At 54.9% G+C, this 18455-nt stretch overlaps 1 protein-coding gene across 1 annotated transcript in view; it reads left to right on the top strand.

Moving 5' to 3' along the window:
* LOC129556320 (ninein-like protein) overlaps positions 1-18455 on the top strand; it is a 70627-nt gene that overhangs the window by 37161 nt on the left and 15011 nt on the right. The window contains 8 exon segments of the mRNA XM_088840177.1: positions 1244-1384; positions 4582-4756; positions 5550-5660; positions 6494-6574; positions 9944-10049; positions 12072-12181; positions 13198-13478; positions 18282-18386. Of these exon segments, the coding sequence (XP_088696303.1) occupies positions 1244-1384; positions 4582-4756; positions 5550-5660; positions 6494-6574; positions 9944-10049; positions 12072-12181; positions 13198-13478; positions 18282-18386 (1110 nt within the window).

Genomic DNA, 18455 nt, shown 5'->3' with positions numbered 1-18455 from the left:
GAGCTGAGCTTCTGCCAGTAAGAGCCCCGCTGGGGGCTGGGGGCGGGGGGCGTGGGGTGCCGCTGGCCAGGCTGGCCGCCTCGCCCAGGAGGTGGGCAGCCTGCGGGAGGAGAAAGGGTGCTTCCAGCACGGTCACAAAACGCGGCATGGCAATTAGGCCAAGAATGCGTTCCGTTTTAACTGGGTTTGGCTCCAGTTGAGCTGGATATTCAGGCCATCCGTCTACTGAGCCGGTTGGCATAGAGATTGTTATTGTGTTTTTACTGATGCTCTGAAACTACAGAAAAGGTTGGCAGTAATTCCAATCTCCATCCTCAAGACTTTGCATCTCGTTAGGTACCGACAGGTGAGACCTCTGACGTCAGGCAACTCTGCAGAGGGGCCCAGAGGAAGACTGCTTTGGAGGATGACGAAGGGACACAAGTTTGTTGCTTCTCCAGTGGGGGAAACAGGCATCAAGATAGCTGGTGCCCTGAGCCTTGGGCAGGGCCTGTGGTGACGGGACAGAGACAGGCGTCTCCTCTGCTCTGGGAAACTCCCTGGCACTTAGGCGCCTGGCTACAGGTGGCAAGGCTGTGACCAGGCAAGATAATGGGTGGTCAGCCTTCTCCCCTTCATGCGTCCAGTCCCAGGTTACGTGCTGGGGATCCCTGGGGCCTGAGGCCCAGCTGCAGGCAAGAGGGAGCATGGATAATTTCCCACCTCTTCTAAGGCCGTCTGGAGGGGTGAACACTGCACGCCCCAGGCTCGACCTTCTTAGTTCAGAAACCTGAGAGAAACCCCATTGTAAGCCAGTTGGCTTCTTGCTGTATGTACTTCTGTAAAACAGACTCAATAACTGCAGAACCCATCCTGGTAGGAGGAGGGTCAGGCTTCCCAGGTGGCGCTAGCAGTAAAGAAGCCACTTTCCAATGCTAGTGCAACCCCCTTGCCAATGCACGAGGTGTGAGAGATGCGAGTTCAATCCCTGTGTCAGGAAGATCCCTTGGAGGAGGGCATGACAGCCCACACTAGTATTCTTGCCTGGAGAATCCCATGGACAGAGGAGCCTGGAGGGCTCCAGTCCATAGGATTGCGCAGAGTCGGACATGACTGCATCGACTTGTCACGCATGCACGGGAGGTGAATCAGAGCTCAGCGCTGGCCACGGCTCAGCACTCTTAGGCCAGCTGAGTTTGTTCCTTCAGACCAGCTTGCTAGTCCCAGAGCAGTGTCCCCATTGACCCCGCCCTCCTTCCTGCAGGGAGCAGGTGGAGCAGATGGCCAGGGAGCGAGAAAAGGCTAGGCAAGACCTGGAGAAAGCTGAGCAGAGGAACCTGGAGTTTGTGAAGGAGACGGACGACCTGCACTCTGCCCTGGAGCAGCTCGCGGAGGAGAAGGTCAGGTAGGTCCTGCTGGGGTCCTGCTGGGGCCGGGGCGGATGGGGGACACAGGCTGCTGCCAGCTGAGGCCCTGCTGTCTCACCGGAGCCCGCAGCAGGGAGCCCGCAGACCAGGCATCACCCATGCAGTGGGCTGAACAGACTCGCACAGAGTCAGCCCGGCTGGTTGCGGACAGACCAGAGGAAAGAATTTCTGACCTTTATGAAAGTCTTCCCCTCTCTCTCGGTGTGCCACTCCCTCCCTGTGGTCCTTTGCCATGGCCGCGTTTGGCCCCATCCCAGACATGAGAGGCGGCACCGGGTCCCCCTGGACACACATGGGGCTGTGCCCTGTGGGGCTCCGTGGGGCTCCTCGCTGGGGGGCAGCCTGACTGCACACACCCTTCCTCTGCGGCCAGCACTGCCCTCCCCAAGTTCCCACAAGCCGACGGCGACTGATTTCAGGCCGTCAGTCGGGGAGCTGAGAATGGATTTGCGTTGGTCTCAGCCTGGTTGACCTGATTCTCCCGACCACCCCGCAGGGACTCGGTTCTCTCTGTATCAGAGAGCCGGAGACTTGTTATCTCCACCCAAGAATCTGGTTGGGGACACAAGGCCTCGAGGGCCATGTGGGTGCTGGAATTTTGCTCCGTGAGTAACACGGTGTCATTGGTACATATTTAGAAATAGCGTTTGCAGTTGTGTTAGGTTACTCTAACAGAAAAGTATTGAGGGATACATGTTCATTGTAGAAAACTTAGAAAATACACACACAGGGAGAAATGAAAGCAAAGCCCTCAGGTCCACAGAGGTCGTTGCTCCTAACCTTTCCCCCGAGTCCCTCACTTCTTCCTGTGCACGTGGTTGCTTTCAGAGAGGTGTTGTTGCTGTAATGTTGCATATCCTTTCTGAGCACCCGTCATGTGGTTCTGCCATATGTTACTGCACCTTTCCCCTTTAAAGAGGGAAGTGATGTGATCAAGTTTGTAAAACTTTCCCCCAAATCTTCATGCTGTTAGGTTAATTGTGCTCATCAAACTGTTTCCCTGAGTGACAGCTGCCCTCGTGCCCCAAAGCTCTGCGGTGAGTCCGAGGGAGGCCGAGCCAGTCATTTCTGGTTTCGACCACAGTCAGTTAATTGCGGACCCAGCCAGGCTCTGCTGAAATAAGAGTTTCCACTCATCTTCACTCTAGATATACTGGGTTTGAGAATCCTGCTAAGCAGCTGTGTCAGTGATGTTGTTGTTCAGTCACTCAGTCACGTCTGACTCTTGGCGACCTCATGGACTGCAGCACACAAGGCTTCCCTGTCCTCCACCATCTCCCGGAGCCTGCTCACCCTCATGTCCATCGAATCAGCGATGCCATCCAACCATCTCATCCTCTGTCGTCCCCATCTCCTCCCGCCTTCAGTCTTTCCCAGCATCAGGGTCTTTTCCAATGAGCCATTTATTTGCATCAGGTGGCCAGAGTACTGGAGTTTCAGCTTCAGCATCAGTCCTTCCTTGAATATTCAGGACTGATTTCCTTTATGATGGTTTGATCTTCTTGCAGTCCACAGGACTCTCAAGAGTCTTCTCCAGCACCACAGTTCAAAAGCATCAATTCTTTGGTGCTCAAATTTCTTTATCATCCAAATCTCACATCCATGCGTTACTACTGGAAAAACTGTAGCTTTGACTAGACGGACTTTTGTCAGCAAAGTGATATCTCTGCTTTTTCATATGCTGTCTAGGTTGGTCATAGTTTTTGTTACAAGGATCAAGCATCATTTAATTTCATGGGTACAGTCACCATCTGCAGTGATTTTGGAGCCCAAGAAAATAAAGTCTCTCACTGTTTCCACTGTCGCCCTGTCTCTTTGCCATGAAGTGATGGGACCGGATGCCATGATCTTAGTTTTCTGAATGTCGAGTTTTAAGCCAGCTTTTTCACTCTCCTCTTTCACTTTCATCAATAGTCTCTTTAGTTCTTCTTCCTTTTCTGCCTTAAGGGTGGTTATCATCCGCATATCTGAGGTTATTGGTACTTCTCCCGGCAGTCTTGATTGCAGCTTGTGCTTCACCCAGCCTGGCATTTCTCATGATGTCCTCTGCCTATAAGTTAAACAAGCAGGGTGACAGTATACAGCGTTGACGTCCTCCTTTCTCGATTGTAAACCAGTCTGTGGTTCTCAATCTAGTTCTCACTTTTGCTTCTTGACCTGCATACAGGTTTCACAGGAAGCAGGTAAGGTGGTCTGGTATTCCCATCTCTTTAAGAAGTTTGCACAGTTTGTTGTGGTCTACACAGTCAGAGGCTTTAGTGTAGTCAACTAAAGGCAGAAGTATATGTTTTTCGGGGAATTCTCTAGCTTTTTCTGTGACCCAGTGGATGTTGGCAATTTGATCTCTGGTTGCTCTGCCTTTTCTAAATCCATCTTGTACATCTGGAAGTTCTTGGTTCACATACTGTTGAAGCCTGGCTTGAATGATTTTGAGCATTACTTTGCTAGCATGTGAAATGAGTGCAGTTGTGTGGTAGCTTGAACATTCTTTGGCATTGGCCTCCTTTGGGATTGAAATGAAAACTGACCTTTTCCAGTCCTGTGGCTATTGCTGAGTTTTCCAAATTTGCTGGCATATTGAGTGCAGCACTTTAACAGCATCATCTTTTAGCATTTTAAATAGCTCAGCTCCACTAGCTTTAGTGATAAAGCTGAGGTTTGGCACTGTTTTCCCTGCTGATAGAATAGAAATGGTTGTTGCGAAAGATCACTGCAGAGTCTGAGGGGAAGAACCCCCGCCCTGTCCTCTGTCTGCCTTGGGATTCGCTGTGTGCTAGGTTTCCAGCGCTTGTGGTGTAGGCTGACTTCTCTGTGCCTTCAGCCCCCAAGGGCCCTGATGCTGCCTTTATTTACTCATGCATTTTTTTGATGATGTGGAGAAGGTTGAATGTCCAAGGGGTGCCAGAGACCCACCCAGAGGTCACCTGCTAGCTCGCCCCATGGGCCGAGGGGCCCGCTGGCTCACTTGTCTGTGTGGGGTCACCTCTGCCAACCCCGAGGGGGGCAGTTCATGAGGCCTCCGCTGCCCCACCACACTGTAACTCACGTGTCTATCAGGAGGGAACAAAAGAGTCCCCAGTGCTGAGGCCAAGTGCACCAACGGAGACCCCGGGGAGGGAGAGGTGCAGGTGGCGCCCCTGGGGAGCCCAAGGCACCATGAGCCATGTGCTTTCAGACGCCTGGAGCAGGGCTACCGGGGGAGGCGGAGCCTCCTGCTGTCCGAAGTGGAGGTGGAACGCGAGCTGTTCTGGGAGCAGGCCCAGCGGCAGAGGGCCGGGCTGGAGGAGGACCTGCCGCTCCTGCAGGCGGAGGAGACCGGCCTCCGCGAGAAGCTGGCCCTGGCCCTGAAGGTAGGGGGTTCCGGGTGCTGCGGGGTGCCTCATGAGGGCGCCCCACCCGAAAAGATGGAGGCCATGTTGCCCGGGTTCTGTCCCACACACCCACACCTTCCTGGGCCAGGACTGAGCCCTCGCCGCGGCATTGGGGTCGTGATGGCAGAGAAGGTTTTCTATAGGCACAGGGCCCATTTCTCAGCCGGCAGACACGTCCTGCCTTCCCTAGGAGAGATCCAGCCCTCCTCTGCAGCCGTGTGGGCAGCAGGATGGGGCCCCGGGGCTCTCCCTCTCTGGGTCAGCAGCTGCCGCCTCGGCTGCCTCCCTGGGCCCAGAGAACTAGAGCAAAGACAGAAGTGTCACCCGCCCCCAGCCCTGACCATGTGACCGGACGCGGGGCGCTCTTCCGGGCTGTGCAGAGCGTCCCTGACCTGCTCCCCCCTGCCTTCACTTCCAGTGAGGTGGCCCTGGCCCCACCTGCTTCTCCTTCCCTGACTCGGGACTGTGGGTTCTTCCACACCTGCCCTACCACCCCCGCCTCCCTCCCCAAGAGGCGAAGCCGGGCCTGCCTTCTGATTGTTTCCTGTGTCTGTGGACACTGCCTTTCTTCCGGTGGACTCCTGGGCTGTTGCGGTGCAGCTTCAAAGACGGCTCGGGAAGGCTTGTCACCCCCTTCCACTCGTGCTGCTTATGAGCTTCTGGAGAGCCCAGGCGGCGGGAGCGCCTCCCCCAGTGATCCTGCTCCAGAGCCCTGCCTCTCGCTCCCTCCTCCATCCCCAGAGCTGGCCAACCACTGACCTGTGTCTCCTAGGAAAATAGTCGATTGCAGAAGGAGATGACTGAAGTCGTGGAGAAGCTCTCAGACTCAGAGAAGCTAGTCCTGAAGCTTCAGAATGACCTGGAGTTTGTGTTGAAGGACAAGGCAAGTCCTCTTGCTGACTCTGAGTCCCCAGAGAAGCGCCTGTGGGTTCTGGGTAAAGGACATCAGGGTCTTGATGGAGAATACACAGGAGACGGACTTAGGTTTTTCTACTAAAATTCCACGTGCTGCTCAGTCACTCAGTCGTGTCCGAATCTTTGTGACCCCATGGGCTTTAACCCGCCAGGCTCCTCTGTCCATGGAATCTTCCAGGCAAGAATACTGGAGTGGGTGCCATTTCCTACTCCATGAGATCTTCCCGACCCAGGGATTGAAGCTGCATCTCTCGCATCTTCTACATCGGCAGGCAGATTCCTTAGCACTAGTGCCACCTGGGAAACCTAAATTTCTCTAATGGAGAGAAAATTATTAAGGCTACTTTGCCCGTATTTTCCTCCCCTTCAGGCAGTGCAGGGGTGCAGGTGACACCCCAGTGATGCCCTGCATGTTGACCTTCTGGTGACAAGGCCTGGAGCAGTCAGAAACTTCTGCACAGACCCCAGTGCTGGGGTGAGGAGCACTTGGGACCTGGCCCTTTCCATCACCTTGAGAGGAGGAGGGAAGGGGAGGGAGGTGCAGGTTCCGTGCAGGGACCTCCCAGGTGGCCGGGGCAAGAAGGCATCCCAGAGTCCCGGTGGGAGCATGACCACCCATGACATTCCGAACATCATTCTGCCCTGAAACCTTTTAAACAAAAGGGTGGGGAGGAAGAGGCGGGACAGGTGGTTGCGCCTGCAGATGCTGAGCGTCTTGGGGCAGTATGAGGGGAAGACAGCCCACCCTCTGCCTGGCCTGAGGTTCTGGCCCTCATTTTCCTACTTGCCTCTGGCTTTCAGCTGGAGCCTCAGAGCACAGAACTCCTGGCCCAGGAGGAGCGGTTCTCAGAGATCCTAAAGGAATACGAGTTTAAGTGCCGGGTAAGTGGCCCTCTGCCTGAGGGAACCTCAGGGGCTGTCTGCTGAGGACTGGGTGGCCCCATCTCCTGGCCTCCACGTGGAGGGAGGCCCAACCCAGGTCCACAGGAGCGTCCCAACATGATCCAGGCGGGCATGTCCTCTGATGTGGGCTGCCTTCTTCAGTTGAGGTCTTCTGAGCCTCGTGTTTTTGTTTTTTCAAAGATTTTTGGCTGTGTTGCATGGCTTGTGGGATCGTAGTTTCCCGACCAGGGATCGAACCCACACTCTTGGCAGTGAAAGCATGGAGTCCTCAGTATTGGACTGCTGGGGAATTTCCCGAGCCTCATGTTCTGCAAGGAGGCAGATGGGGCTCTGCCTGCCCAGCACCTGTGCCCGGCCCCACACAGGCTGCCCAGCCCAGTCCCAAGGCCCCGTTTGTGTCCAGGCACCGTGTAGCGCCACCTCTTATTTCCTGTGGTTGAGTGTGTGCATTTCCTGGGCCAAACCTACATGTGAGCCCACTCAGCTGGCATCGCCACCTTGCAGAGCAGGGGCGGGTGGTGAACAGTCACTGCTGGGAAGCAGATCACACTCCGTTACTCCCTCGAGACTGGCCCGGACTCGGTAGATGAAACATAATTGTTTGGAGGTAAGGGTCTAGTATTCACGTGCTTCTTAATGGTTTCCTTCCCGATTAATGTAAGAACTGTCTCTCTGCACGTGATGCTTTGGCCACACCAGAGGATAAAGGTGAGCCTGTGCTGGTCTGCAGTGTGACGTGACCCCTGCCTCCTGCCTGCCACACCCCGCATCCTGGTGCCCCTGCAGTCCTGTGTGTGGTCACCTGTGTAACCCTTCTCAGAGACCGAGTGGTGTGTGGAGTTTGTGGTTAACTTTCTGGAAGGAACTCTCCTTCCTGCTGTGTTTTTCGCCCCACTTTGAGCACCTGTGACTGAGCAGCAGTTAATCTGTTGCTTTGCTGCGCCTGAATTTTTTCATACAGTTGCAACCGCTTTGTTTTCTTCACATGACTGTCACCTAACTGTTGCTACTCATTTCACTTTTGATTCTTGAAACGTTACTTTTTGAAATTTTGGGAAAAGAATTTTCCATTTTGGTGCGACTTATTTAGAGAATTCCCGTCTTTAGGGAGGATATTTCTGGCTGTTTCAGACTACCATTGAGAATTTAATTTTTTTTTTATTTCAAAATAATTTCTAATACACGAAGTTGCAAATATCTGGGCAGCCAGCCCCTCTGTGTGTGCTGACTTGGCATGGCAGGCGCCGCCTTCCTCTGCAGTGCTTTCCGAGCTGCTGTTGAAACCCCACCCTCTCCTGCTTTCTTGCTGAGCTCACCTCTCCTTGCTGAGCTGACGCTCATGCGAAGAGAAGCCTCGAAGGTTCCAGAGCCCTCAGACATAGGGCTTCGCTGTGTTCAGTGGACTTGCTGCCTTTCCTGGCTCTCGGGGCAACACTCTGTGACTGCCTTCAGCATCCACACGCACCCCAAATTCACGTGAGACCCACATGAAAGCAGGTACATGGCTTCCCAGCCCTGCTGGATGCACACTGAATGGACAGGCTGGGACCAGGACAGTGCATGTCATCCTTAGGCGCTTAGAACAGAGAAGTCTGCCTAGCGTCATACCTTAAGGACCTGTTTTCTGGCTCTGCTGAACTTGTGGAGCATGTGTATGGTCTTACAGTAGCCGTTTGAGGGGCAGAAGGAACCACTGGAGGGGCAGGGTATTGGGTAGAAATGATTCTGTCAGTGTTTCCTGCCATATCAGCACTGCTCAGTAAAAATAACAGTCACACGTGTACTTCCAACTTTTCCAGTGGTCACATTAAAAAAGGTAAAAAGAGAAAAAGAGGTGAAAAGAAATGAGTGACGTTAATTTTAATAACATTTTATTTACTCCATTACTTTCACAGTGTCACCATTTCAACATGTAATCAATATAATCACGTGTTAAGTGATTTTGCATCCCTCTTTGGGAACCCGGTCTTTAAGATCACTGCAGAGTTTATGCTGCACACCTCGATCCAGACTGACCACGTCAGAGATGCTCGGTGGCCTGTGTGGTGTCACTGTGGGACAAGGGGGGCCGGGGCGCACACACCCGCCGCCCCTGGGCCTCCCTGCAGGTCTTGCTTCCTGGCCTTGCCCTCTCCCCTGGGACAGAGGTGCTTGCTCTGGGGAGATTGCGTATTTGCTCAGGAGTTTCTGAAAGAGGTACAGTGAGTCTAGTAAACATGTGCTTCCTCTAAGATCTGCAGGGCCTGTCTCTTCTCCCACATTGCCTAGAGCCGCTGTTTAGAGGCTCCTCCTCCCAGGGCGGGTGAGGACACAGGCCAGGCACTGGCCACCAGGGAGTTCAGAAAGAATTGACAAGAGCTGCCTGCAGAGGAAACTCAGATTAAAAAATCAGAGAGGAGGAACTGCCCTGGTGGCCCAGTGGTTAAGACTCCGTACTCCCGGTGCAGGGGGCACAGGTGTGATCCCTGGTTGGGGAACTAAGATCCTGCAGAATGCATGGCGCAGCCCCCATAAAAGGAAAATCAGAGTGGGAGGTGGGGCCCAGAGTGTGTGCATGGCGTTGACCCCAGAGCCAGGGTCCTGGGGGGAGGAGCCAGCTGGAAGCGGCATCACACGTGACGTCCTCCAGGTGGGGTGACCACGGCCCACCCGAGGTGGCGGGAGGAGCACATGGCCCCACCATCATAGGCGAACATGGTGCTCGGGCCGTGGGACCACCTGGGAGAGCGGACTGTGAAAGCTGCCCTTCCTGGCCCTGTAAAAGCCGGGTGACCAAGTGTGCTTGTTGAGTTATATTTCATTCTTGGGGTGGATAAATGATGCTTATTACAAACGAGACCCTTCCTATTTTATTTTTCCTTTGTGCTGTGCAGCTTGCAGGATCTTAGTTCCCTAACCAGGGAGCAAACCCGCGTCCCCTGCAGGGAAAGCACAGTCCTAACCGTTGCACCACCAGGAAGGTCCCAGAGACCCTTCCTTTTCAGCCTCACGTCCCCCCGAATCTCCCCTACCTTTTATGAGCATGCTCCCCAAACCTTTTGTGGTTTCACGTGTTAAAAGGTCTCTGTATTTGCTCCATTTCTCACTTTCACTGCACTTTTTTCCCCCTGAGTCCCTTCTGTGTATCCGAGATGGAAGGTGGTGCCAGGCATAAGACGTTGGGAAATGACTCCTGCTCCTTGTCGCTCCCGGAGCAGTTCGGTGCCCGGGTATAGTGTCGGTGCCCCGTCCTGCAAGTCGGGACCAGCTCTGCTGGGGCCTGAACTGTTCCCCGGGCGCTGGCCCCATGCCCCGCTCCTGGGCCTGATGGCCGCAGTGTCTGGAGGAAGTGTCTGGCTCTGCCCACAGGACCTGCAGGACCACAACGACGAGCTGCAGGCTGCCCTGCAAGGCCTGCGCACACAGGCGGCCCCGAGTCGGCATGGCCGCCTGCCCCCGGGACACGGCCTGGCAGGTAGGCGCTGGGTGTTTGGAGGTGGTGGGTCTGCTGGGAGGTGGTGGGTCGCGTGCTTCTGACCCGGGGACGGCGTGGTGGGCCAGCCACTGCCCAGGGGGTCACAAGGTGTGGGAGAAGTGTCCTATGTGAGGCCAGGGGTTTCGGCAACCCAGAGCCCCAGGGAGATGGAGGAGGATGAATGTGCTACTGCTTGCACAGAGTAAGTGGTGAAGGTTACGATGACCTTGCTGTGACCTCAGGGCGGGCGTGTTCCCTGAGAGCCTCCTAAGGCAGGAGGGACCGAAGGAGATGCCCCTGGGGAGGAGAGCAGAGAGCGGACGGGGGTGATGGGGGACGGCCTGTGATGGCTCTGACAGGGCAGCCCATGTCAGCTTCCCTTGGGGCCTCCGAGGGAAGACGGGTGGGTCTCCTGTGCACCTGGCCTCTAAGGGAGGCCCTCACCTGCACCTGCAGCAGGGGACTCTGCTGCCCCCGAGCCACAGCCCTACTCCTTAGCCAGGGGTTGCTGGCGTGTGGCTGCTGTCATCGCGTGCCTCGATGAGTGTCAGGGGCCCATGTGGCCACAGGGAAGAGGGCGATTGTCTTTTACCCTGGACGGGCCTGAGCTGCAAGGAGTGTGTGGCCCTTGTTGAGAGCCAGGACCTGCGCCCTGGGTGCAGTGGCCAGAAGGCTCTGGGTCGTAGCACAGGAGGGAAACTGGAGCTTCGTGTTGGCACCGACGGAGCCAGAGTGCTCTCGTGGCTGGAGCCTTTTCTCTTCCCCTCGCCCCCATCTGGCCGCGGAGCTTCTATCAGCCCCTTCTAAGGAGGAGCGGCGGTCAGCACAGCAGCACTGTGGTGCAGGGGCCACGTGGGTGGTGGAGGCTGGGCTGGCCGTGCATCCAGCCAGGGCCGCTCCTGACCCAGGCGTCAGCTTCCTGTTGTCAGGGTGATGGGATGCTCTCTTTCCCAAGATGCTTATCCCGAGTTCTCTTGGCCGGATATTGCTGAGTCTGTCCCTCTTTTTCATGGAAAACAATTCGGGAATTGAAAAGAGCAGGCAAGAGGTCAGGATGTGTCTGCTCCCTTCACTTTCATATCAACCGGCATGGATGAAATCCCAGCCATGGTCACACTCACATTCTGAAGCAAGCCTTGAGTGTGCCCCCTACCACGCGTGGCGTGGGGTCACCTTGGCCCAGAAGGGCTGGCCGTGCTGTGGGTCCACGGGCACCTCTTTGCGTCGAGCTGTAAGGACGGGTGATGTTGCTGGTGGGGAGGATCTTCGGGACCAGCTGTAAGGGCTGGCCGTGCTGTGGGTCCACGGGCACCTCTTTGCATCAAGCTGTAAGGATGGGTGATGTTGCTGGTGGGGAGGGTCTTCGGGACCAGCTGTAAGGGCTGGCCGTGCTGTGGGCCCACGAGCACCTCTTTGCGTCGAGCTGTAAGGATGGGTGATGTTGCTGGTGGGGAGGGTCTTCGGGACCAGCTGTAGCTCCCACCCCCTCCTGTGATCTGTCGGAGCCTCAGTCCGTGACAGCTCAGTTTGCGTGACATTTTCCTTGAGACCCCTCATGCTTCATGTGATGTTACAGTGAGCAGCGAGGGCCTCTGAAAAAAAGAGGAAGCTAAAACAGAGCTTGAAGACATGGCTTTGTCATGCCTCGTCCTAAAGTGCTGTCTGAGCGCTGGTCACATTTTCCTGTGGTCCCTGCCCCTCTGTGTGCCTGCTGTGGTCAGAGGGGCAGGCATGGGCCCTGTATAGCCTGACAGATCTGGCAGGAGGCCTCCTTCTTGTTTCTACCTTCGAGCGCCCTGTGTTCTGGCAAAGACTTGAAATGCTGATCTGTAAAAATGCCAACTTGGAGAACTTGGCACAGCAGACAGTCCCCAGCTCGTGGCCTCTGAGCACCGGTGCCACCTTCCTCTTGCAGAAAGGGCCCATGGAAGGCTGTGCTTCCTCCAGGGTCAGCTCGGAGGTTGGATCAGATCCCGTGGTGTCCTGGGCAGAACATCAATGGACATATCCTCTTATTTTCAGGCACCATCACGTTTGTGGGTGATTCCGCCCCCGCGAGTATAGAAACAGAGATCATGTTAGAGCAGCTGAAGGAGTGTTACCAAGAACTCAAGATCCAGCTGGAGACCAAGGTCAGGGGACTGAGGGAGGCCACAGAGGTCGGGGAACTTCCTGCTGCTGAGACGCATCTGCGCACACATCTGCCCATAGTGAGCACGCTCAGGGGGACGGAGGTTTGCAGGGAATGTGCGTGGCCTTGACTTTCTGCCTCCACTCGCTTCGGAAGGAGGCAGGACAGAAGGAGTAGCTAATACCGGGAGGGAGCAGTGTCCCTCCCCGTGTCCGGAGGCCGGTGCAGAGGCCAGACCTCCCTGTTTGCCCTGCGCTGGGAAGTCACAGCCCCCGGCTCTGTTGCAGCTGAAGCAGATTCTGGGAGCAGAACCGTAGTTCCTGGCATTGCCCCGCACCAGGGACTCCCCAGGTGGCGCTAGTGGAAAAGAGAAGCTATGTCGCCAATACAGGAGACATAAGAGCTGCAGGTTCAATCCCTGGGTCGGGAAGATCCCCTGGAGGACAGCATGGCAACCACTCCAGTCTTCTTACCTGGAGAATCCCGTGGACAAAGGAGCCTGGTGGGCTACAGTCCACAGGGTCGCACAGAGTCGGACACGACTGAAGCGACTTAGCATGCAGGGGCTCCTAGGCCACCCTGGCCAAGGCTGTCTTCTTGGGTGAATGTGTCTCTTGCTCTGTCACTTGATTGTAGTGGGTTTTGTGGAGGGATGGTGCCCACAGCCTGTCAGCTGTCACCATGGCAACAGGGTGGTCCTGCCCTGGGTGCCTGCTGTGGCCTTGCCTTCCAGGCTTCGTGGAGGTGTTGTTTCCCCCGCCCTCCTCCTGCGGCTGCCTGCCGGGCCGCCAGCCTCCGTTCTGCACCTGCAGGGCCTCCCCGCAAGGCTGCAGTGGAGGTTACAGGAAGTGATGGAAGCAGGCTGCCACACAAGCCGTGGGGAGTCTTTCACGGGCCCCAGCACCCGGTTGAAGCTGGGCCAACCGCTGTTTGGGTGCTGCGCCCGGCAGCCTTGATTCGTCAAGTGAATTGTGCTTGGGGGCCCCCAGTCGACGTGACTCATGCCTCTCGCCTCAGGTTAATGACCACGAGAGGGAAATGGAGGTGACGAAAAGGGCCTTTGCAGAGGAGAGGAGGCAGCTGGAGCAGGCCTTCCAGCTCAAGGTTGGCGTGCTGCAGGGTCAGAAGGCCGAGCTGCACGTGGAGTCACAGGAGGCGGTCCGAGGCCTGCGGGAGCAGCTGAAGAGGAGGGCGCATCTGGAGTGTGGCCACACACAGCAGCTGAGCCAGGAGAGGGCGCGGCTGCAGGAGGCCCTCCAGCGGCTCAGGTCCGCCACCCTCGCCTTGCGGGATCTCAGGTCCAGGATTTGTTGCCCAGAACCCAGATTTGAAGTTGAATTTGGGCAGATTGCTGAGAGTCACAAGTACTCGTTACCTGAGTGGTGAGCCCTGAAAGAAGACGTTATTTTACAGGTTCTGTCTTTTCTTTCTGCCGCACTATATGCATGGCGTGAGAGATCTTAGTTCCCTTACCAGGGATCGAACCTGTGCCCCTGTGGTGGATGCATGGAGTCTTCACCACTGGACGGCCAGGGAAGTCCCAAAGAGTCTGACTTTAAAAACACAATCTCCATCATCTATCATCTCGTGGCTCCTGGGGAGGTGGATAAAAGGCCTAAATGCCCCCAAATAATGGGAAAGGCCTTTAGTTTGGGTTAGTGGAGTTCTAGAAAAAAACAAGATTTGTGAGCAAAGGAGAGAAAAGGTTTATTTGGAGCATTGGAACGTGATCTTTTGTGCTAGAGAAGAAGGGCCCACACGCCCATCCTCTGGGCCCCATCAGGAAGCTCGGGGGCTGGAGAGGCCTGAGGTGGGAGGCTAAACGTGGGGAGGCGGTCCGTGAGCTAGTGATGGAGCGTCAGCTGTGTGGCCTGGCCCTCCTCCGCGGCCCCCCTGGGGCTCAGGCCGGCACCCATTCCATCTCAGCAGCCCAGGCCTCTAGAAGGTCTTTTCTAGGAGCCTCACAGCACCACCCAGGAGATGGCCCGGGTGACTGCAGGCAGGCACAGCTGTGTGTTGTGGCTGCGGCTCTATGCACTGTGTCTTTTGGCTCCGTGAGCGTCCACACAGCCTTCCTGCAAGCTCCCCGTGTCCTGTGGAGACAGAGGCTTCGTGAGGTGTTGTGTCCCTTGTCTGGGCACAGGACACTGGCCCACCACACACACAGGTGTGTCCAGCTGAGGCACCAGCTCCTGCCCGCTAGGTGACCATGGCACGTTGCTTCCCCGGAAAACAGATCACGTGGGATTTATGATGAACCAAAAGGAATAAATGTCAGTGCACCTCCCAGCTGGAGAAAGAAAATACGAGCATAGCCAGTGGCCTCAAGCTCTGTTCCCAGACCCCCCCCCCCTCACTCCTCCCCGAGGCGCCTGGACTGTTTCTCACCCTCTAGACCTTGCTCTAGGCCTCTGCCTCGGACGCCGGGGTCCCCCAATGACGTGGCACCTTGGTCGTGGCGGGCTGGCTTCTGGATTCCCTGTTCCGTGGAGCAGAGGTGGTGCTGGCCTCCCCAGGGGCGGAGCCTCAGGGGGACGCGTGGACCCGCCGTTCCCATTGCGGCTGCGATCCCAGACTGGGCTCGGGCGCAGTGGACCATCGAGGCCACATCAGGCCCAGGCACACTCGGGGTCCTTCAGTGTGGGAGCAGCCCAGTGGCCACACGCCCTCTCTGCCGTCTGTCTTGGGCACTTCCCTGTGGACAGGCACAGGAGCCCAGTGCTGTGTTAGTCCTGCACCCAGCCCCCAGGCCCGGCGGGCTGTGCTGGTCCTCTCTGCTTCTCCTGACTTGCGGCACACCTTGGCTTGTTGGCCCCACGGCTAACGTCACAGTTCAAGTCTCAGTGGTGTCTGGATCACTGGACAGGTTTTCCTGGGCACCTGGCACGTGCTGTCATAGCCGGGCCTGCAGCCGGGAGTGAGACAGGTGTTTGCACCCTTCAGCCCCAGGTGGGTGGGCGGAGAACGCTCCATTGTCCAGCATCTGTAACCCTTATTGCAGGTCTGTTCAGGTCTTATGTTTCCTCCTGGGTCTGTCCTGGTAGACTGTTTCAAGGCATTTGGACATGGACGATTTTCAAAACTCCAGACTGGGCGTTTTACTGAATGGTCCTCAGCTTGGATGGCTGGTTAGGTGCCTTCTTTATGGGACCATCTTCTTTACTGTGATGTGTGGCCTTTCGTGAAACTGTCTTTGGAGTACATTCCCTCAGTTTTTGTTTATCTGAAAATGTCTCAGCTTCTCTCCCATTTCTGAAGGCTGGTCTTCCTAGAAGCACAAACTGTGATGCGCAGTTGAAGGCTGCCCTCTGCCCTCTGACTTGGGCAGGCTGCTCTGTGTGAGCATCCATTTTCCATTGCTGCGGTGATGAGTTACCAGGAAGGCAGAGGCTTAAAGCATCACAACTGAGGATTTCACGGTGCTTGAGCCTGGAAATCAGAAGTGGCTCCCGCTGGGTGGGAGTCTCAGGGTTGGCAGCCGCCTTCCTTTCTGGACGCTTGGGAGGAAACCTGCAGGCCTCCCATTCTTGACCCACACCTTCCTCCTCTAGTGCCAGCAGTGACGGGCTGATCCTCCTCGTGCTCCATCCTGACTCCTAGTCTTCTGCCTGCTCTTCCACAGTGGAGGGCCCTCGTGGACAGTCTGGGACGCTCTTTCCATCTGAGGGCAGTGGATTAGCAGCTTTCCTTTTATTTGTTGCATTGGTCCCCCTTTGCTATGGAAGAGCACACTTGCAGGTTCTGGGTGCAGATGTCTTTCAGGGGCTGTTGTTCTGTCCCCACAGCAGGCGATCTGAGTTGTGTCCTCAGGTTGCTGTGAGCTCCTCCATCTTTTGTACATTTCTCTGGGGTGTTCAGGTGTGTGTTTGTCGTTTTACCTTGTTATTGAAGTGTTACATGCAGACACACAATGCACGCGTGTGTACAGTTGGCAGCATTGCTGATGCATTGTACACGCCTGTGGTGCTGGCACCCGGCACCGGTCACAGGGTCGCTGCTCCGCGTCGGGATGGTGCTCGCCCCTGGGGCTCTGGGAGCCCATTGTTCTCCATGCTGGTGCACCTGAGGGTGGCGTTGCTGAGCCGCAGGGCACAGGGGCGGCTTCCTGTTCACTTACCGTGCTCAGAAACATTACGCCTGCTGAATGCATGGATTTGTGTTCCATGAAAGTCTTTCAGCCATTCTTTGTAAAATGTTGCCTCTCCCCTCAGTGGCCTTTTCAGGTGTATGTATGATACTAGATCTTTTCACTTTTCCTCCTTTTCCTAACCTCTCTTTCATTTCTTCCAGCTTCTTGTCTGTACATGGCACGTTCTGGGTACTTTCCCATATCTCTGTGTTCCAGGTCAGTGATTCTTTCTTCAGCTATATCTAATCTACCAGTGAGCATTTATTCTGATATTGATTTTTTTTTTTCAAATTCAAACATTCTGTTTGGTTCTGCCTGGTCGTTTCTGATATCTTCTTGTGGCTTGCTTGTCCCTTTTTTAATTTCCATATTTTAATTAACTAAACTTTTAATAATATATATACCAAGTCTGTGGTGGACAGTTCCAATATCTGGGATCTAATTCTGTTGTTTTGGCTTCTGACTGTCATAAGTGGTCCTTTCCCACATACGTTGTGGTTGACCTTTGATTGTGAGCTCATGTTCACATGAAGTTTATCTCTAGGAATCCTGAGGGCTGTCGTAGAGGATTCTCCCTGCAGAAAGGATGTGTTTTGCTTTTGCCAAGACGACTTGGGAGCCTCTTAATCTGAGACCACTTTAACCTATTCCAGGGAACCAGCCCAGGACACGCACCCCTGGTGTGGTTTCTCCACACTGATATAGGTGTTGGCCTCAGGGTAACGCTGTCTTTGTGTTGCTTAATGCTCACAGTTTTGGTTTCAACACTGGGGCCCCTGGTGGTTTCTTTAACCTTCTGTGATGACACCACACGTTAGATGATCAGCTCTGGTTATCTGGTGAATGTGGAGGACTGGGATAAGGCAACCACCATCTTATTCGAGGTCCAGGAAACTGGAAACAGAACTCCCCACGCCACCCACCCACACACGCACACACCTGCCTCGAATCAATTTGGTTTTCCAAATTGACCTCATTTGTGATCACTCTCTTCCTTGAAACCCTTCCCGTCTTTTGAAATTCCGTTGACTTCTATGTCTTCATTTTTCTCTTTAGTTGCTCATGAGAAAAATGAAATCGTACTTATGCCTATGAAGGAGATACTTATGCTTGATATTATAAGAATAATACATTAAACATATGAGGTCATGTGCTTTGAGTACTTTTGATTGCAAAAACTAGAAGATAATGCCAGGTAGAGACCTAATGTTTAGGGGAATAAATGTCAGTGAGACCAACACATATTAAGGATAGATTTTCTGGGCAGCAGGTGTGCGTTTCAAGCTGCCTCCCCGTGACTTTTATTGGCCAGTGGCTCACCCGTTGCACATCAATGGAGTTACCTTCCAGGAAGACTCTTAAGAGCACCGGAAGCCAAGACTCCAGGCAGACTTGGCCTGGGCAGCCTCTGTCAGTACTTGCTTTCCCCTCCAGAAGGTTCCACACTGCATCAGATCACCCTCCGTCTGCTAATGTGGGCGTCTTTCCAGTTTGCTCCAGTGCCGACCTCAGGCTGTGGGATAGGGGGCACTTCCCATAGGATTCAGCTTCCCGAGTCCTTGTGTTCCTCAGCTTTGTGCTCGGAGTCCCCGGGGGTGGGGATTTCCTTGCAACAACTCCGTGAGGACTCTCATCCAGCATCTTGCATTGGTGCCAGCTGTGAGCATGCTGACATTTCAGTGAAGGTAAGGAGATGCAGGAACAGGCCAGCTGTAAACACAGAGAACCAAGGTTCTGAATATGCTAGTCACTGGCTCTTTTAGGAGCTAAGAAAGCGTTGTTTTTCTGTAGCTTATCTCTTGGGAGATGGAAACCAGAGCAGGTTCACACTGGATACAGGGAAGGAATTGGTGCCCTGTGTCCCCATCCAGGGAAGGAAAGTGTGGCTGGGGGTCATTACAAGACCAGACTCAGTCGGGTGACCAGCTCCTGGAATTCCCACTCTTCTTTCTTTTTAAAATTTGTTACCCAGAATCGAGTTGGAAAAGCTTTCTGAAGAAAACACACTTTTGAAAAATGAGCTGGGGAGGATCCGACAGGAGCTTGAAGCTTCAGAAAGGACAGAGACTGCACAGAGGTAAGGGCCGGCTCAGTGGTCCCACCCCAACCACCCATCCTGGACACGGTTTGTTCATTGTAGAAGCAG

The sequence above is a fragment of the Moschus berezovskii genome, chromosome 9 (genome assembly GCF_049115385.1).
Source record: "Moschus berezovskii isolate FMDL1 chromosome 9, NW_MosBer_1.0, whole genome shotgun sequence".
NCBI classification, from domain to species: Eukaryota; Metazoa; Chordata; class Mammalia; order Artiodactyla; family Moschidae; genus Moschus; species Moschus berezovskii.
Note: the sequence above shows the minus strand (reverse complement) of the source record. Positions and strands in the feature narration are given on the sequence as shown.